This window comes from Sorex araneus, chromosome 11 (assembly GCF_027595985.1).
Source record: "Sorex araneus isolate mSorAra2 chromosome 11, mSorAra2.pri, whole genome shotgun sequence".
NCBI lineage: Eukaryota > Metazoa > Chordata > Mammalia > Eulipotyphla > Soricidae > Sorex > Sorex araneus.
Genome location: NC_073312.1, coordinates 14,031,030 through 14,051,390, shown reverse-complemented (window position 1 = coordinate 14,051,390; position 20,361 = coordinate 14,031,030). Strand labels below are relative to the sequence as shown.

Genomic DNA, 20,361 nt, shown 5'->3' with positions numbered 1-20,361 from the left:
GGCTGAGGGGTGTGTGTGTGTGTGTGTGTGTGTGTGTGTGTGTGTGTGTGTGTGTGTGTGTGTGTGTGTGTGTGTGTGTGTGTGGTGGGGAGGGGCAGTATCACGAGTCTGGTATTTCGTTTTTTTCTGCAGGGAGGGTGTGGCCTCATGTTTCCCATTAGCCACTGCCAGTGTCCTAGCAAGTGAGACACCGTTACACTTGTTTAGAAGGGCAGGCAGGACCCTAAGTTTGGGCCAGGAATGTATTTCTTGCTGCGTCTGACTCCAGAACACTTGATATCCTAGGAAAAAGCTTTCTGCCTTGTAAGCTAATAGAGTGGAAATGAAACTTGAGGTGGTGTTTGGCGAGCCCCTAGGAGAGGGAAGTGACCTCAAGGTTGTCCCTCCCCCACCTACCCCACCTCCCCATTCCCCTTAGGGGATTGATGTGAATTTTTTTTTCAATGAAAGGGAAAGCAGCAGTGATTTCTGCAACTTAAAATAAGGCCCGTTCTTTGCCCCCCCCCTCAACTGGGTGAATGAACAGGAATACAGAAATCCGCCTCGTTGCATGACACGTCCGCTGAAAAGACCGTGAAAAGACCGACCCAGGCTTTCTAGTATTCTTGTGGCCTTTGAGGGTGAGACTTCTGTGGTCGCAGAAGCAGTTTGGCTTCTGTTCTCCGGGACTCAGGGCCATCTTCTGCCTGAGACATCAGGTTTTGGGCCCGTTGCTGGACACGGGTGCCGAGGGCAGCCTCCTCTCTCCCCCGGCCTGGGGAGGCTGCGTCGCCCCTGCAAACAAGTGGGTGGGATGGGAAGGAATGAATGGAAAAGTCCCTGGAGTTCTCTCTTGATCCCTGTGCCAGACACTTAACGGAACACACGGTCCTCAGGAAGGAAGGTGCTTTGCCCGCCCAGGGGCCAGCAGCCACTGGTGACCGGTGACCAGGAGCAGGGTGTCCGCCGGTGTGAGGGAGCCTGGGGCCCCCACTCATGCAGGCCTTGAACAGCAGCTGGCCCTGGATCCTGCCCCCTCGGCTTCCCTCAAGCGAAGGGCCTTCCCTCCCTCTCAGACCTCTTCTTCCTTCGCGCCCCCCCCCCCCCCCGAGAGAAATAAAGGATTGTTCCAGCTTCGAAGGCCGAGCCTTTCCTGGGCCCTGGTGTTTTATCTCTGTCTTAAAAAGCTAGACGCGAACCGGACAAGGCAGCTTTGTGTTTCCTCGGGAAGGAAAGAGCAGTGAAAGTGTGTGTTTTAGAAAAGAGTATTTGGGAAAAGAGGGGGTGGAAGCCCCGAGGAGAAACGGGCACATTGTCAGCCTTCACGGTCGGCGCTGGGGCAAGTCTGGCTGGAAACATGCGGAGTCCAGCGGTCCCTGGCTGGGAATGAGAGTCGGCCGGGAGTGTGTCTGGGTGTTTAGAGGGGGGTGCTGGGGGCTCTGTGGGGCTGCATCCTAGGTGGGGGCCTTCTGGGGCCTTAGGGTGGGCTGTGTATGGGAGACGGAGAGAGAGCGGGGGTGGAGAGAGAGAGAGAGAGAGAGAGAGAGAGAGAGAGAGAGAGAGAGAAGTAGGGAGAGAGAGAGGGGAGAGAAAGAGGAGAAGAGGAAGGGGACATGATCTTTGCCCTCCAGCTTCTTCTGCAACCCCCCACCCCCATTTCATTGCCGGGATGAAGGGTGCCTCTTTCTGGGTTTGGCGTTCGGGTGGTGATGGAGGCTTGGACTAAGACCTGGACCCAGACAAGTGAAAATTGAATTTGGATTAGCCACAGCTTCATTAATTTATTCCGGAGGCTGTGATGATAGGGCTCCCCCTTCCCCCCCCCCCCCCAGTGCCGTGGGCTAGTTATCAGGCGTCTTGAACAGATAGGAAGAGGTTCCTGTGGCTCCCTCGCAGGCCTCGCAGGGCCCTGGCGGGCTCTGTGGCCAGAGACCCTTGGATCTCCCCCCTTCCATAAAGCCCAGACTTCGGAGAAGGGAATAAAACCCATAGCCTGGGGGGGGGGTGGTACGGGTGCCTTTTCCAGGAAGAGGAAACTCCCCCGCCCCTCACCCCTTCTCAGAGGAGAGCTACGCCTAGGCCAAGAATTCCAGACTCCAGGAGAAACCTGTCCCTGGCCCCGAAGTTGTCCTAAGGTGATAGAGCGTTGTTGCGCTCATTAGCGTAATCTTCCCTGGCCCCGGGGATAATGTTCTCAAGAAGGCCAGGGGTGCAAATTCATTGTTTTCTCAGTTTGCTTTCCATCAGCTGCTTCTGGGAGGGGTGCTGTCACCGGGGTGGGTGGGGGTGGGGCGTGGTGCGCCTCTAATTGTTCCGTGTGCCACCCTGCTCTGCCAGGTATAGCAGTAGGTATGCTTTTGTAGTTTGCCCTCCGTTATTGGGCCTTCTAGCTTCCATTACTATGTTTTGGGGCAAGCAAGAAGCCTGAGCCATGTTATTTTTTCGGACTGATCAAGGGCCCTCTGTGTATCCTAAGTTGGATAACATAGAGCCTGTCCCATGAGCAATATGGCCTTAGATTCTTGACCAAAACTTGGATGACTGCCATTTTTATTTATTTATTTATTTATTTTTTCTTTTTTGGTCACACCTGGCGATGCACAGGGGTTACTCCTGGCTCTGCACTCAGGAATTACTCCTGTCGGTGCTCAGGGGACCATATGGGATGCTGGGAATCGAACCCGGGTCGGCCGCATACAAGGCAAACGCCCTACCCGCTGTGCTATCTCTCCAGCCCCCCATTTGTATTTATTTTGAGTTGCAAAGTTCTCATGCGAGTTTCCCCTGCTCCCCCACCCCTTTTCTTTCCTTTTTGGAAACCTGTGTGGACTGGGTATTTCTTACCAGGAGAAGAAACAGCATAATTAGCCCTAAACCTGGCTTGCAGGCCAGGGCGCGCTGCGTTCGAGCAATACAGAAGTGATCTGGCAAGAGGGGTCTTACGGTAATGATGGCACTAGGTCGTTAGAATAACAGCTCTGTGTTTGGAAAGGCAGCCGACTTGCCTCTTGCTTCCAGGGGGATGGGCAAGGATTTCTCCAGGCCACCCTGTTCTAGAACTCTTGTTTGTCTATGGCAAAGTTAAATGCATGTGCAGATACCGTTAGACCCTTTTGTGAGGACTGCGTTGTTGATAAAATAAACGGGCAGATGGCGCTTCTTTCCCCAGCTGGCGGGGGATCCCGAGATTGGCAGGTAGCATTGGGGAAAAGTCGAATTCCGTGAGGCATCTCGGGATTCTGTCCCCCTCCTTGGGTGGGGCGTGTGTGCAGGGGCTGAGCGGACATTCCTGCCAGGGGCCCCCATCAGGTGGTCCTTAGGACACTGGGTGTCTCTTGGACAGTGGCGGCGGCTGTGCCGGGGAAGGCGGATTCCTAGAGAGCTGGCCACAAGACATGGCCCGAGACAGCTTAGTCATCTCCAAGGAATGTAGAAAGGAAAGGCGGGGGGGGGGGTGGCCCCTGAATTCTGCCTGACACATTTGTTTCCCCCCCACCCCCTCAAATAGATCTGTGTTTGGGAGCAAGAGCCCAGGTTTTACAAGTGGGGAGGGGGTTTGGACCTGTTGCCGCCTCCCCCAGCCCACCCTCTCACTCTCCTCTTGCCTCCATGTCGCAATCTTCATGGCTTTTTTTTGCAGCACACACAGTTAAATTTTTTTTTTTTTTTTTTGCAGCGTCCTGCTCTGCACACTGGCTTCCTTTATGTCTTAATGGGCATCCGTCTTTCCTTTTCATGTCATTGATTCTCGCTCCTGGTCCCCTCCCCCTCCCCCCCCTTTGGCTTATTGAATAGGCGCTTTAAGAACACACCACCAGAAAACTTTACCTTAGATTAGGATGGTCATCTTATCCATAGCAACAAATAAAAATACACAGGTCTTGATTGAATGCCAAGGCTGCAATTCAATCTAGGGAGGTTGGTCTGCTATTCATAAACTGCTTAAGATGTTGTCTTGTAGTTTGTGACATAAGCAGAACGCTTTGATTTGGTTTCTTTCTACAGCTCCATTTTCAGTCCGGGAGCACGCATTACTCTGCGTACAAAACGATTGAACACCAGATTGCTGTTCAGGTAGGAAATGCAAGAGATCCCGAAGCTCTAATTGTCAAGACGTAGGTCTCTTGTGTCTTTTATTCTCTGCCTCCTTCCTTCTCCCAAATTAGATGATGATGGTGAGGATGATGATGATGGTGGTGGTGGTGGCGAGGATGATGATGGTGATGGTGGTGCTGGTGGTGGTGGCAGGGATGGGCAGGATGGTGATGAGGATGGCAGTAATGACGGTGATGGCGGTGGGTGATTCATCCTGGGAGGTGGGACACAAAGACATGGGTCGCAGACTGGGTGCAAGAATGACTTAAAAGTCATGGAAAGTACTTGAAGCCCGTGTGTTTGGGTTCAGTTTCTCGAGTGGACACGAGAGCCCCCACCTGCCCGTCTTGGCTTCTGCTTTTTTTCCAGGGGCTCAGGGCGGGTCTTAAATTCGGAGTTCAACGCAGTGATACAACGTAAATGGCAAGAGTCAAGGAAGGGGGTGGGAAAAATGGCTGAGTGACGGCCAGGTGGATGGAAATTATGTTACTGTGGTGCTAAAAGTATCACTTCTGATTGTTCTGAAACATTGATTCTCTTGGACCTGTTGACATATGGCATTAAAAGTGCTGGAGGGGACGGGTGACAGGTCCCAGCTTCTGATGAGTGCCCTGTTTCCTGCTCATGTAGTACCTCCATTCTCTTTAATCCAAAGGCTAAACAAATCACAGACTAATATAGACTCGGAGCTGAACAGGAGCCAAGAGAATGCAGTAGTGGAGGGGAGCAGACTAATAGGATTTTCGTCTGTCTGCCTGGCCTGGCCAGGATGCAAGTACCTCATGGTGTAACTAATGGGACTGAACTTCTCGAGTGAGTTCTGGTTTAACTCTTTCAAGGGAGGATTTTTGAAGCCTTGTGGTGTGGCTCTGGCTCTTGGGCCTTCTCGGAAGTGGGTGTCTTGGTTGGGTCATTGATGACGCAGGGATGGACGGCCGTCGTAACTCACACAAAACGTGCGTGAGCTCCTGGTCCCCCAGTGGGCATCAGCCATTCTTTTGTAGCTTTGTCATTGCACACCTGCATGTCCCCATGAGACTTTGAGGCCGACTTTCTTTCTTGGTGGACCTGGTGAATTATTCCCCACCCCGGGTAAGAGAATGACTTCTCACTTTACCTAGGGGCTCCAGAGTATCTTTGTACTGGTTTCAAGGCGGCGGGCTCTTTGAAGATTGTGGGTCCTCCTGCACTTGTCTTCTCAGGAGACGTACAGCCTTGCCGTGCCCAGCTCTTTCCCACATTGGTGTAGAACCAGGGGCCGCTGGTGTCCAACCAGACCCCTTCCCCCTCCCCCCGTGTTTCGCTGGAGGCACGATGCAGAAGCCTTGCTCGCAGAAAATGCTTTCGACTTAGGGCTCGGGGTGTGGACGAGTCCCAACTCTGCTGTGTGTGGCTGCCCAGTGGCCCGAGGGATGCTACTCCGTCCCGGGAGTGCTGGAAAGTCTGTGGCCTGGGGTGTGAGAATTGTTGAGCTTAAACGGTGAGGCGATCCCTATCTCGGCGTGGAAAGGCTGGCTGGGGCCATGGCACCCGGAGGCCGGCCTGGCCCAGACCAGCTGTCGTGTCTTTACACCCGGGGCTGAAGTGGCCCTTGTTGGGCCGAGCCGTTCATCTTTCTCCAAAGCACCTGGCACGCCTCGGGCCCTGTGAAGCGGTGTCTCAGGGGGAAGATGGAGTAAATTACAGAGCTCATTGTTGGCGGGCTGAAGCTAGTACTGTTCCTCCGTGAACAGGTACCATTGTTCTTCCCGCTTCCCACGTGGGCAAACAGAGGGACATTTTATTAGTGCCCAGTGCCGGCAAGCTCTCTGGGCCCCGCTCCCCCGTCCAGGCGAGACCAGGACGAGGCCACACCAAATGGCACCTCGTGGTCCTTGTAGTTTGATCATCAAAGGATAAATGGCAAAACAAGGAAAACAGGAGAAGACTTGGGCTTGTCAGAGAAGAGGCCCCCTCCCTCCCTCCCTCCCTCCCTCCCTCTTTTCTTCCTTTCCTTCCTTCTTTCCTTTTTCCTGTCCTTCCTTTTTTTGCTTTTGGGTCACACCCAGCGAAGCCCAGCGGTTACTCCTGTCTCTGACTTCAGGAATCACCCCTGGCAGGGCTTGAGGGGGCCATATGGGATGCCAGGGATCGAACCGGGGTCAGCCACATGCAGGGCAAATGTCCTACCCGCTGTACTATCCACTCCAGCCCCGAGAGCAGAAGTTTCTTTCCTGGAAACTTAAAAACGGTTTCACCTTCCTAATGGCTGTATTTCAAGCTGAGCGGAGCTTGTGGCCCTCCTAAGCCCTCTCCTAAAATAACCTGGAGTAGTCTGACACCGGGCATCACATGAGATCCGTCCCCTGCCCTCCGGCCCTCCTGTAATTCCCCGCACTCAGCCAAGTGCACCATTTCTATGAATGGCCTCTCAGGAGTGACCTCAGGAGGCTGTGCTCTGGGGAAGGGTTTGCACGCCGGGCCCGCAGCAGGGCTGGGAGCTCCCAACTTCTTTTTCTTTTTTTTGGGGTTTTGGGTCACACCTGGCGGTGCTCAAGACTTACTCCTGCCTCAGCATCCATCTGAGCACTCCTGGTGGAGCTCAGGCACCCATATGGGGTGATGGGGATGGAACTCAGGTTGGCCATGTGCAAGACACAAGCACCCTACCCACGGTACTAGTAGCACTCTGGCCCTTCTCGTAAGCACCTTTCCACTCCTTGGGGTTTCGCAGAGACAGTAGCATGGCCGTATCCCCTCCCCCCAAGCGGGTAACACAAATGTAAGTGAATGATCATTAAGAGGCTTTCATCTTTCGACGTTATTGACTTTCAGAGGCTTCAATCGAAGTGTAATACAAATACAGCTCAGTACACATCTCTTTTATTTGTTTTTGGGGTTTGAGCCCACACCCAGTGGCGCTCAGGGCTTTCTTCTGGCTCTGTGCTCAGGAATGACGCCATCAGTGCTAGGGGACCATATGGGATCTAAACGGGCATCGGCAGCAGGCAAGACAAGTGCCTTACCCCCTGTACTATCTTTCCGCTCCAGTGCTCAGACCTTTTCTGGGGGTGGGGGTGGGAGTTTGGGGCCACATCCAGCAATCCTTAGGGGTTACCCCAGGCTCTGCATTCAGGAATTACTTCTAGCTCTGGGAACCCATGGGGTGCCGGGGACTCGAAGCTGGGTCAGCTGCAGGCAAGCAAGTGCCCTAGCAGCTGTGTGGTCACTGTGCTCCTGTCTTTAGGAGGATTTTTGGTTCTGTTTTTGTTTCTTTTTAAAAATTTTAAAAAATTTTTCTCCTTTTGGGTCACTACCAGCTTTGCACTCAGGAATCACTCCTGCTGGTGCTTGGGGGACTATATGGTATGCCAGGGATCGAACCGGGTTGGCCTTGTGCAAGGCAAATGCCCTACCCGCTGTGCTATTGTTCCGGCCCCGATTTTGTTTTTGTTTCAAGTGCTGAGGATCAAACCCAGGGCCTCACACACGCAAGGCAAGTGCTCGACTGCTGTGCCACATCTCGGCTCCCAGTATCTGTGTCTTTAGCAGAGCTGGATGAACCGTGCCGCGTGTGAGCATCCAAGAAACCATCACCCCAAATCCGTGTGTAGAATGGGGCTGGAATGCTTTTTCTAGAAAGTGTCTGTTTTCGGCTTTCCGGGCCATGCAGTCTCTATGGCATCTGTTCCATTCTGTCACTAGGAGATGAAAGCAGCCAGAAAGAGCAGCTCAAGGAATAAATATGGCTGTGTCCCAGCAAAGCTTTACTTGCAAAATCAGACGATGGCTGGGTTTTCCTCTGGGCTCTTGTTCGCCGGTTCCTGGAGAATCATTTTACCAATCCTCCCGGTAGCCTCTTTCCTTCCCTTCGCAGTCTTGCCGTTTGCCTGCCTGAATTCTCATCAGGGATTAGTCTGACCTGATTGTTTTGGTTTCTGAGGAACGGGATTGTGCAGTTATAAATCAGTGGAACTGTCTGATGTCTGGCCTCACTCACCATGGTGTCTGTGAGTTTTTGTGCGCGGTAGCAGTTTTTTTTTCCCCCCTCGTTGCTGTATAGTATTCCACCGAATATTATACCGCAGTGGGCCACAGTGCACCTTCTCTGTGCTGTTGGATGTCTGAGTAACTTCCAGTTTCTTGCTACTGTCGATCAGGCCAGGGGAACTTACTCACACCCATCTTTGGGAGGAGTCGAGTGTCCGTTTCTGTTCTTCGTGCGCGGGGTGGATCTGGAGAGGCCTTGGGTCAGTGCCGTGTGTTTAGCTTGGCCTTGACACTTGGGAAGAGCCGTGAACCCTGATTGAGTGTTGTCCTTGGCGTGCGTCGCCACCAACAGGGGTTGTAGGTCTGTAGTGAGGGGCGGGAGGGCGAGCAGAGCAGCGGAGGGATCTGGTGCGAGCAGAGGCCAGTGGCCCCAGCTCCGAGCAGGCCTCTTCACGCAGGGCTCTGGCCGCCCGCCCTCCCTCCCTCCATCTCCAGGAACTTGGGAAAAGGCTCTGCAGACAGAAGGCAGAGGTGGAGCGGCACGGCACATGCCCCCGAGCGATGCCCTGAAGGTGATCGTGGGTGTGTGTTTAGGCATCTCCGTGGCCTCTCTGAAGAAGCAAACCCTTCCAGCCCTCCTACACGCATCATTATTCCAGCCCCAAGAGCAGTGTTGTAATCAAGGTCGAGACCCGGAGCCGTTTCCCTTGGTTTTCAGAGAGGCTGCTTCAGAACCAATTAAGCCTTTGTTTTAAGAGTATTTTGGCCAAAGGTTGATGTTTTAACACCAAGTCAGATGTGATTTAGGGGGGAGAAGAAGCTTCCACAGGCTGCAAAAAACAAACTGTGTAGACCTTTATTGGTTGTTTTCTTTTAAGATGTGATATGGTGTGTGTGTCTCTGTGTGTGTGTGTGTGTCTGTGTGTGTGCGTGCATGCACATACGTACACACACAAGCACTTGCAAAGACAACTAGGAGAGGATCCAGAAGAAATGGACCATTTTATTTGTTGACACAGCTGAGCGGTGAAGACTTTGCGGTGGCTATTGCTTTTGCGCTGGACGTCAGACTTCCCAGTCCCCTGCGAGTCTTATCAATGCACGCCCTATTTTCTTGCCCTGCAACTCACGAAGGACCCTCCCCCAGAACTGGGGGCCTTTCTGCCTTTCTGGAGTCCAGAGGGCATGAAAAGCCCAGCAGTTCCTGGCCCCGTGTTGATCCCGGATTTCTGGATATGAACCTGATGTGACACTTTTCTCTTTAAGTTCTGGGGTTTGGGCCACAACTAGTGGTACTCAAGGCTTACTCCTGGCTCTGTGCTCAAGGGTCACTCCTGGTACAGCTGTGGGGGACTGCCCATATGTGGTGTCGGGGATTAAACTGGGGCTGGCTGCATGTAAGGCGAGTACCCTAATACCTGTACCATCTCTCTGGCCTTCACTGTAGCACTGGTCTTCCCGTTGCTCATCGATTTGCTGGAGTGGGCACCAGTAATGTCTCCATTGTGAGACTTGTTACTGTTTTTGGCATATCAGATATGCCCTGAGTAGCTTGCCACGCTCTGCCATGTGGGCGGGATACTCTTGGTAGCTTGCCAGGCTCTCTTAGAGGGTTGGAGGAATTGAACCCGGGTCAGCCGCTTGCAAGGCATATGCCCTACCCACTGTGCTATTGCTCTAGCCTCTCTAGAATCTTAAATGTTTCAAGAGGGCTGGAGTGATAGAACAGCGGGTAGGGCTTTTGCCTTGCACACGGCCGATCCGGGTTCTATTCCCAGCATCTCATATGGTCCTCTGAGCACAGCTAGGAGTAATTCTTGAATGCAGAGCCAGGAGTAACCCCTGTGCATCGCTAGGTGTGACACAAAAACCAAAAAAAAAAAAAGAATTTTAAATGTTTCTAATTTATTGAGAGTCTGTGGCTCAGGGTTCACTTCTTGACCTTGGCATTGGTGATAAAGACGGCCAGTTGACGGAGCTAAGCATCCTTTCGGACAGGACGTTGGCGAGACTCCTGGCTTTCCCCCAACCCATGTTGGGGGAAAGGCTGGTGGGTGAGGCCTGTCCTCTCCCCCCCCCCTGCCAAGTTCCCTGGCCTGCTAATCTTCATAAGGATTTGCAGCCATGGCTGAGGAGCAAAATTGAGACTGAGAGGGAGAACTCCGATGGACACACTTGGATTTTGCTAACAATCCTGCCCTCACTTTTCCCTTCGTGCTACCGCCAGGCCTGGCTGTGAGATTCCCTATCTGTTTTCTGCAGAGAATAAAACGTGTTGTGCCTGCACCCATGCCTGTACATGTGTTTGTGTGGGAGAGAGACAGACCAGGTCATTTCTCCAGAGTAGTTTGATAAAGCCCGAGGCTGCCAGTGAGCCTACTCACAAGCTTTCTTTTGCTTGCTGCACGGCGAGTTTCAGCCTTCTTACCTAATTCAATTAAGTTCATACCTCAGAATGCGCATTCATTCATTCAGAAATATTTATTGGGCTTCTGTGTGCCAGGCCCCTGGGGGATTTATTCAGTGGGCAAAGCAGACAAAACTCCCTTGCTCTTACCCCGCTTAGGTTCTCGAGCTGCGTTTGCAATACTGACTTGGTCTGGCGGAGCAGGGCTGGGCTGTGTGCAAGCCGGCAGCTGTAGTCTTTTTCCAGGCTTCTGATGTTTAGCTGAGACAAGTTTGAGAGTTGGTGGTGGAGCGTCTTTGAAAGTTGGAGCCAATCAAGTGCTCATTTGTTGGCTGCTCAACCCTTTCTACTTGCGGAATAAAAATTGAGGACTTTCCGAGTACCTGATTGGGAAAACTTTTATCATCTTAAGTGAGAAACTAGACTGGCTTTAGGTTCCAGTGACGTTTAGAAGCCTTTTCTCCTCTGTGGCTTTTTTTTTGGGGGGGGGGGTCACACCCAGTGATGCACAGGGATTACTCCTGGTTTATGCACTCAGGAATTACTCCTGGCAGTGCTCAGGGGGCCATATGGGATGCTGGGAATCGAACCTGGGTTGGCCGAGTGCAAGGCAAACGCCGTACCGGCTGTGCTATCGCTCCAGCCCCTCCTCTGTGGCTTTGTGAAGAGAGGCCACACATTTACAAGGCTCACTTGCAGAAACTTGTGTGGTTTTTTTATTTTGTTTTGGTTTGGTTTTTGGGCCACCACCCAGCAGTGCTTAGGGCTTAGTTCTTGTTCTGTGCTCATTCCTGGCACGGCTCAGGGGGCCGTCATATGTGGTGCTGGGGATTGAGTCCAGATCGACTGTTGGCATCGCAAGTGCCCTACCTGCCATACTATGTCCCTGACCGCAAGGTCGAGTCTCCTTGTTTATCGAGGACACGGGGGCAGTGGAGTGAAGGGATTTGTCTGAAGTGCCCCCAGCTAGGTGGGCCGGAAGCCATGACTCTAGGAGCCCAGCTTTGGCTTTTATTTTTCAAGTAAGTGTTCTGATATATATATATTTTTTCTTAACCAATAGCGGTTGCGTTGTATGGCAGAGAACACAAACTGATCTACATTTTCAGTTTTGAGTTGGATCCCTTTTAAGTGGTCGCTTTAAAGGTGTTGCTGCTTTAATTGTGTCCTTGTGTTAGTAGGCGTTGAGAGTTGTGTCTCTGTTCATTCTCTGGGGAGACTTACCCACCCTCGGGGTTGGTAGGAGAGCAGGGAAGGAATGTGGCTGGGGTGACCCGTAGTCTAGCAGCCACCCCAGAGAATGAACCCAGTGCCCCGTGAGCTGGAGTTGTCCCCCAGTGGGCCACATCTGGTGTGGCAGCTCGGTCTCTGTGCGGCTGCCAGCTGGTTAGAGTTTCCTGGCGTGACTCTGTTTTTGCAATGGCGCTTTAGGATGCTTGATTTTCATAAGGTCGCCGAGAAGCATGGTGGTGCTTAGTTAAGCAGAGAAATTTCTAAGTGGGCTGTGCCTGGCATTTGCAGGCTTATCAAGCTTAGCACTTAATTTGTTTCTGGAGTTTGGTTTGGTTGCGCGGTATCCAGTCTTGCTGGAGCCGCCGGGGTTGTGATTTTTGAAGACCAGTTACCTCACCATCTCAGCATGTGCTGTCGTTGACCCCGAGCTACATCTGTGAGTTCCGTCAGAATCGGAGGGTTGTAGTGTCTTTTATATTTAGTGGGTAATATACTTAAAAAACAGCAGGTCGCCCTGGGGAATGTGACTCCATGTAGGGCACATGGCTTGCAGGCGCGATGATCTATCTGGGTTGGATACCTGGCATTGAAGGAAAAAAATACACGTGTAAGGTCTTAAAACAGGTACATGTACTGTCTGTCTCTTCTCTTTATCTTTTCTAGAACACGTGACCAAAAAAAAAAAAAAGAAATACCTGAACCAAACATGTGCCGTGTCTATAGATCACTCTCCTCAAACTCTCTTTTCATTTTGTTTTGTCTAGTCATTGTTTGGGTGCTCTGCCCAGCAGTGCTCTGAGGCTGCTCCTGGCTCTCTGCTTGGGGGTTGCTCCCAATTGGGGGCGGGGGGTCATGCAGTACCAGTGGACGGAATCCTGACCTCTTGCCCCTCGAGTCAGAAAACTTGGGTTTGGGCCCCAGTTCTGCCAGGCGTCAGTTTTCTGATCTGCCAGATGGGACGGTAGCTTGTTGAGAGATGAAATGAGTGCGGGGCCCACTGAGGCTGACGGTGTCCTCGCCCAGGGAAGAGCCCGGGGACGGACGGGCTGCGGTGCCTGCAAACTCTGTGAGGACGCATTTGCAGATGAGAATGTGCCGTCTCCTGGCGTGCGTGGGATATTCTTTATTTCCTGTCAAGAGCATCATCCATGATAAATTTGATAACCTGGACTATCTTTGGCTGGGTAACAAAGATTTATGACTGCACATGGGTGCCGTTCGCGTTTCTCTTATGTCATTTAAAAAACCGCCCTGTTCAGTTGCATCCGACTAGCAGGAGGCGAGCGCTTCCGAGATTACACCCAGCCTGGGTGATGGATGAGTGGGTGGCACGCGCCCGGGGCATGGCGTCGCCCTTTACTGGGCAGCAGAGTTGGGGGACAGACTGGGGTTGGGGTGCGTTTGTGTGAAGGGAGTTTCATTGGTAATTTCTTTTATGATGCGAGAGGCCAATCTGTGTGATGTGTTGTTGTTGTTGTTGTTAAACATAGCTCAGTAGTTTGAACTGGACTGTCTGCTGCTTCGTTGCCTTGATGCTCTTTCTCAAGTAGCTCATGCTTGGATCTGAACTCTTCTTAGTGTAGTGCTGGGATTTGCATTTTTTTTTTTAAGGAGTGGAGAGCCATACCCAGCAGTGCTTAGGGGTCACCTCTGCCTCTTTGCTCCCATATGCAGGGTTGGCATTCGAACCATTGGCACAACCCCAGCTGCAAGCAAAGAGAGTCCCTTAACCTGTAGTGGGTCTTAGTGATTGGGCATTGGCGATCACATGATAGGCAGGCGGGGCTATACGAATGAAAAAGACTTTTCAAATTTTTAAAACGCTTGGAGGTGAGTTGGTTTCTGAAAGCGCTGCTAGGGGCTGGGAAGGAGCAGGGTAGGCCTGGTGGAGCATGGGCCTCGTGTGTGTGAGACCCCGGCTGACAGCTGCAGTACCACGTGACCCCGTGAACTGCGATCAGTGTGGCTGGTTGGCTGAGCCCCGTAGGGCCTGCACCCCAAGCCGTCAGGCCTGCTGCCAGGCTGGGCAGTGCTGGGAGTGGGCATCTCTCTAAAACCGAAAGGACAGCCAGAGAGGTAGGGTAGCAGGTAATGCTGCTTGCACATGGCTGACCCAGGTTCAATTTCTGGCAACCCAGATAACTGCCCCCGCCCCCCACCCCGTCCCTCACCCCCCAAGTCCTGCCAGCAGTGATCCCAGAGTACAGCCGGAAGTGGGCCCCCCCCAAACAAAAGAACCTGAAAGAAAAACAAAAAGGAAGAATTAACTTTGAAAAAGTATCATTATCTTCTTATTTCTGGTGCTCGGGATCCGACCCAGGGCCTCAGACTTGTCAGACAGATGCACATTATTCCTGACTCCTAAATGACAAGTCGTGTTACTCTCTGGCTCCTGACAGCTTTCTCAGACCTTGACATTGGTCATTAATTTCAGGGAGTTGAAAAAAAAAATGTGTTTTCCTAATTGTGGACGGATGCGCTTGCAAAAGCAAATGCGTTCCTTGTTTTCTCTTTTTGCCACCCTGAATCTTGGAGTCAAGCTGCCAGAAGAGACAGTTTGGGTGGAAAAACCAGAGCTTGTCCCAGGCTGGAAAATGCCAGTGTGTGTGCTTGGAGCTCTTCCTCCAAGGTGGGGCCTAGGGGCGGGGGTGGAATGAGGCCTGTTGGCATCAACATCTTCTTCCTGGGCTCCGAGAGGCAGCCCTGGAGGGAAGATGGTCTTGTGTCAATAGTTTTTAAGTTGATTCAGTACGCATTGTTGATGATTGAAATTGAAGAATTGTGAGGACAATTCATCTTGAGGAACAGAGAGCATCCGTGAGAGCCAGGCTGCTGGGAGCAGACATTGACATACGGGCCGTCATCAAACTAATTGTTGTTTGAATTACCTGTTATGATCCGATGACAAATCTGCCTGGCTCCTGCCACTGGAGCAGAAAATGTAGCTTGAATTGGCGTGATGTTAGCAAGTGTAAACTGTACTTCAACAAGATGGATAAACCCAATTATGGGGCAGACCTGTAGAGAGAAAATCCATTTAAATCTCGTAATGTTAAGCAGAGCTGTGTTTAATTCATTTGGACCAATTTGGGAATGATGTATGAGTGTTGGTGAACATTAGTCAAAGGGGGGACCACTTGGGGGATCAGGATGCGCCGGTGCCGCCAGCCACGCCGGGGAGGCAGCTGGGGTGTCGTCTCAGCAGCCTGCACTAATGGGGGGAAAGGCAGAAATGACAAAACGATGTACTGACTGCCGTTGGGGGAGCAGCGCTGTGTAAATGAACCAATAAGGAAAACATATGAAGCAGAAATGGGAGGTTTTTTTTTTTTTTCCCCCTGGATGCTATTGACAGTCCCAAACTGAAAGGAAATGTGAGGTTCCTCCTGCTTCCAGCGCTGGAGCCCTTCTGGGAGTTTTCCAGGCCTGCACACGGGAGGCCTAGTCAGTTCTCTCTTTTGGTTTAAGGATGATTTGAAATTGAAAGATGGGGGTGAGGGGAGCGGGGAGATGAACAGCCAGAACTTACACGGACCATCTTGGGGTCTTGATACTCTGTGACAGAACACTGAAGAGGGGAATGACCCTCAAACATGCTGTGCATATTTGGGAGGTCTTATTTCATGAGAACTTTTTTTTAAAAAAATTTATTCTTTTATTGAATCACCATGTGGAAAGGTACAGAGCTTTCAGGTTTAAGTCCCAGTTATACAATGCTCGAACACCCATCCCTTCACCAGTGCACATATTCCACCACCAAGAATCACAGTCTACCAACCCCCCACGAGAACATTTCTTTTCAGACTTTTTTTTTGGGCCTCCCAAGCAGTGTTCAGAGGGTCACTGGCTGTGATTCTCAACCTCCTGGGGTAGGGCCCTTGGGTGTCACCGTGAGGATGCTTGGGAGCCTCTCGAGCCATACTTGGTGGTTCTTGGGGGGCCACGGTGCCAGGGAACTAAGTGGTGTCAACCGCATGCAAGACTACAAGGTATGAGTCCCAACTCCAACTCCTGTACCCCGATTCTATCTCTCTAGCATTTTTTTTAAATAGCTGCGAAGTGGTGACCCAGCTGGGTAGGTCATATGTGCCTAATATTAAGGTGAATAAAGACATTGGACTATAGTGAAGAAGTATCTCTCAGGGCTGAATATAGGATCTATAAGACCCTCGGATCTCAGTTTCCCACATGCTTTGCATTCCTTGGAGTTTTAGGATCTGAAGTGAGAAATGCAGGATTTTCCTTCTTTTACTTCGGGTTTTGCCCAAAGATATTCTCAGCGGTTTCTGGCTTTCCTTTGAAATTGGGAGGAGTTGGTCAGGCACTCGATTGAGTTCTGTTTGCTTTTCCCCTACTTGGATTGGGACTTTTCTCTTCCTCCTTTCTCCTCTTTTGTGGACTGGACTGGTCATGGAGATTTTGCTCATTGAAAGGAGACTTTATAAAGACTAGAAAGCGGAGGCATTTGGCCATGGACCACAGAGAAATTCATGGTCGTGCACTTTGGTCCTGGAGCCCATAAATCTGACCATTGGGGGAGAGGGTGTAAAGGAAGGTTAAAGTCCCGCGAGTTTGCCTTCTTCTTACTGTAATTGGACTGCTTGCTGTATGGGGCTCTCCTGTCCATTCAGTGTCCATTCTGGGCCATTATTTTTTCCCCTAGGGGCAAATTTGGTGGGATTGTAATTTTCTGGCCCTTTCCAAGTTTCCACTCCATTGAAGAACCCGTAAGGTTCCACTGTTTCAGAATGAAGCCGTCATAGTAACGCTTCAACCCTGTGTTCCAGGAACCCGCATATCCTCTATGAGCCTGTAGCACCCAGGTAGAACACTCGGAGAGAATTCAGAGGAGCATTTTCAGCAAACAGTCCCTCAGCCATGGAGATGGGTCATTGGTGACCAATGACCAATGGGAGGTCGTTGGAGCTGACCTCCCTCTCATGTCAGAATGTGTCTGCGAGCTTGGGAGACATATTGAAATGAGATGGGTGTGTTTCTGAGTTGGAGAATCTCGGCCCTGTGCGAGCATCCTTGGCCCCCATGAATTTCATGGGAGCGTCCATCTGCTGAGGCCCTGAAGCAATGGTCAGATTTATACTCCCGGGGGTGGGATGCAGACCATGAAAGTTGGGCAGGCAGTGACCTGGGGGGTTGTTGGAGAGAGCTGGCCCTTCAGGAGGACGAAGTGTCTTGGCGGCTCGCGGCGGTGCCAGTTAGGGTGGCTCTTTACGGTGCTGTTTTGGGATGGGGCTCTCCCACTTGACCCGTTGCTTTCTATCACTCCCGCGATGCCAGAATCTTGCCTGGAGAGGAAGAGAGGAATTTTCATTCTTTTGATTAGATCCTAAGATAGCTCCAGCTAGTAAAAACCTGGTAGTAGGAAACAGGATGCAGTTTATGAAGCAGTGAGATAAGTATTGATTTTTTTTTCAAACAAAAAAAACCTAAAATTATTTTAGGTAGAATTAGAAAAAAGGAATTTTCTTATGGTTCTAGAAAAGAGCTTGATTGACCTGTGGAACCTTGGACTCAATTCAGGACAGTCTTGAGTTCGGAAGCCCAGGTTTTGTTTTCGCCTCCTCTGGCAGTGCTCAGGCTACTATGCATGTTGGGGACTGAATGTCTGTCGGCCCCATGCAAAAGCAAGAGCTTTAGCTCCCTTACAGTTGACATGAAAGATCACGCCTCTTCCCACTCCTGGTCGGAAGCGGCTCTTGCTCTTTCTCTGGCCTCCAGCCCCTCTCATTTCTGTGCTCTTTTTTGGCTTTGTTTTGGGGTCACACCTGGGGCTACTCAGGCCTGACTTCCTGGATCTGTGCTCCTGGATCACACCTGGCAGGTCAGGGAGATCATGTGGGGTGCCTTGGATTAACCCTGGGTTGGCCTCATGCAAGGCCTCGCCCCACCCTGCTGTCCCATCGCCCTGGCCCCAGCCCTTCTCACTTCTTCCCTTCGCTCTCGGAAACACCTTCAAAATCTGTGAGTGTTTTTCTTTTTACTTTTTCCTCCTTTTTTTGGGGGGCTGCGGGAAGGGGATGGGGTTTGGGCCACACCCAGCATTGCTTAGGGCTTACTCCTAACTCTGTGCTCAGGGATCCCTTCTGGAAGGGCTTGGGGGACCAGCGGTGGTACCCGGTGGATGGCACCCAAGGCAAGCCCCCTACCTCTGTGGGTGTTTTTCTTGAGCTGGAAGTCCAAGGGAGGCTTTAAAGTCAAGCGAGTTGTTTACAAATTCCCCCGCCGTGTGTGTTTCTAGGAAACATGTCCCTTTGTCACATGTTGCCATCATGGTGAAAGGGCAGATGACAAATGCCCCCTCCTCCCCCTCAGGTGGCCTGGCATGTGCAGCCGTCTGTGTCGGAAGAACTGACACTGAGGGCTGACATTCCTGAGCTGGCAGATGGTTTAGTGATGTGGAAGGCCCAAGAATCCCCCAAAACAGGAGGGAATCAGAAACGCGGACCTCGGCTGGGGAGACTTCCATTGGGTGACAGTAGAAGGGACAGACCCTCTCCCGGTGCTCTGGTGCCACCAAGCCCGCTCGGCAGAGTTTGTTCATTTTAGGCTACTTAGGAAAAGCACTTTTTGGGGGTGTGTGTGATGGTGTGGTGTGGTTGAGGGATAGTGGGGAGGTGGTGGGTTGGGGCAGGTGGGGGTGAGGGGAGCTGGGGGGTGTGGGTTGTGCAGTGTTTGGCCACATCCAGCCATGCTCTGGGGGAACCGTGTGGCACTGGGGACAGAATTTGGCCGGCTCTATTCCGGGCCGGGGCCTTGACCGCTGGCTCCTCCCTGGCCCTTGCTTGCGGGCCATTGGTTTTGGAGATGGATCTGGGGGGGCCCCTGCCATCCTCCCGAAAACTCCTTTGTAAGTAAGAAACTGAGAGTTGTGGGGAGTTTCCCCCCACTCTCTGCTCCAGGAAGCTAGTGGCTGAGTCCGCCCTGGTGTGCAGGGGGTTCGTTGTCGTCCTTGGGTGGCTGAAAAGGGGCCCCCCCACATGACCGGAAGCGAGACTCTGCGGTGGAAAGCGCACCCCAAACCACACGCCACATGCAAAGCAGATGGGGTTTTGATTTCGGCCCGGTGGTTCGGAGATCGTTTCGGTTTGCAGACGAAGGGGGGTTTATCTCTCGGTCTGACTCGGGTTCCTGCTTTGTGGCTTCCGTGGGCCGCGCCGGCGGCATCGGGGATGTGGGGGGAGCGTGGACGGGGCTCTGGGTGCAGGGGCAGCCGCAGCAGGGACCTGTCCCCACGCTGTCCCCACGCCGTCTCCCTCCGCATCCCCGCAGGCCTCGCTGCCGCACCTGGGGCCGCTCCTCGTGCTCTCTGTGTTACTTATGTAACGCCGCGAGGGCTATTTTGGAAACATTTAGACCAGCGTGTGATTGATCTTCCTGTGCTGTGTATTTCCCCTGGTTCCCCAGCTTTCTCTCATCTCCTTTTCGCAGAAAGAAAAAAAAGTTTTTTTCCCCCCCCCTCACTAACTAGTTTCCCAGGTCAAAATTTCCCCCCTTTCATGAAAGGATAAGCTTTCTTTAAATCCCAGCATTTGATTTCTAGCACTTTTGCTGTGTGTGTGGGGGGTGGAGGGTGGGGGCTTGCCACCCCACTTGCCTTCCCTTGGATTATTGCTGTCGTTGTAAGGGGGGCGCTCAGTGCAGGCTTGGGTGCAGTGCGCGCTGGATTGTAGGGCACTGGGTGGGGTTCGACTCCTCACAGCACACAGGCAGGGCAGGGGCTCGGCCTCTGAACCACAAGCCCAATCTTGATCACCACCGCTTTTCAGACACAGACGTAGAAAGTTGAAAAGTTTGAACCAGGGCCCCAGATGGCCTTGTACCTCCGCTGTCTCGTCTGTTAAAGAAAAACAAAAACAAAAGCAAAATACAAAATGGATTTTCCTCAAGGACTTGCATGCGGGAGGCAGTGGAGAAGTTGTGGAGAGGAGCTGAGCCGCGTGCCTGGCCCCCAAGAAAGGGGGTTTCGTTGGTGTCGTTGGTAGCAGAGAACGACGGGGTCATAGTGAGGCTGTGGCTCCGTCACCGAAGACGCCTGTTTACCTGCCAACCTGCTGTTGGGCTCCGGGGCTCTCTGTGCCTCTCCGAGCTCTCCCCTCCCACCTCCCCACCTCAAGGGGTAGGAGCCGGTACAGCGGGGAGGAGCCTGGACTTCTGGGTGGAGACATCCCACCCCTCCCCAGAACGGAGCGCGCAGACAGGGAGGCTGCCCCGAGGATTCTTCAGCTTCTGATGGGCATGAAATTACCGGCAGCAAGACCAGAAATTGTGGCCTTAACCTTGCAATGCCTGCTCTGTTCTTGGGCCCAGTGTCTGTCGCTGAGAACTTCATTAAAACACACACACACACACACACACACACACACACATACACACACACACACACACACACGTGTCCTTCTAGGGATTCTTTGGTTGTGAGGAGGGAGAGCTGCACGGATGTGTAATAAGCCTGTAAACTGCCCCCTCCCCTCCCCGCCCTTCCTCCAGTTTGCCCCCAAGCCCAGCCTTCTTAGTGGGTTACCAGGGCCAGGAGACTTTCTGAACTTGGTGTTGAAAATGAAGTGCCCCGGCGCCCCGGGCTGCCGGCACCCCTGGGGGAGGGCCCCGGGGCCGCTTGCTGGGTCTTTCCTGTGCGCTCTCTGGGCAGGTTCAGTTAGTGG

The 20,361-nt window shown here is 52.3% G+C and overlaps 1 protein-coding gene across 30 annotated transcripts in view; it reads left to right on the top strand.

The window, feature by feature from the left end:
* Positions 1 to 20,361, top strand: part of TCF7L2 (transcription factor 7 like 2) — a 202,111-nt gene that overhangs the window by 9,888 nt on the left and 171,862 nt on the right. For 18 of the 30 annotated variants that reach the window (XR_008627056.1, XM_055119077.1, XM_055119076.1 and 15 more), the window contains exon 4: positions 3,985 to 4,053. The exons of the other annotated variants lie outside the window; for them this stretch is intronic. Coding sequence is in view for 17 of the 18 variants with exons in the window: in XM_055119077.1 (XP_054975052.1) it covers positions 3,985 to 4,053 (69 nt within the window). In the remaining variant the exon portion in view is untranslated. The remainder of the gene's footprint in view (positions 1 to 3,984; positions 4,054 to 20,361) is intronic. 30 annotated transcript variants of the gene reach the window in all.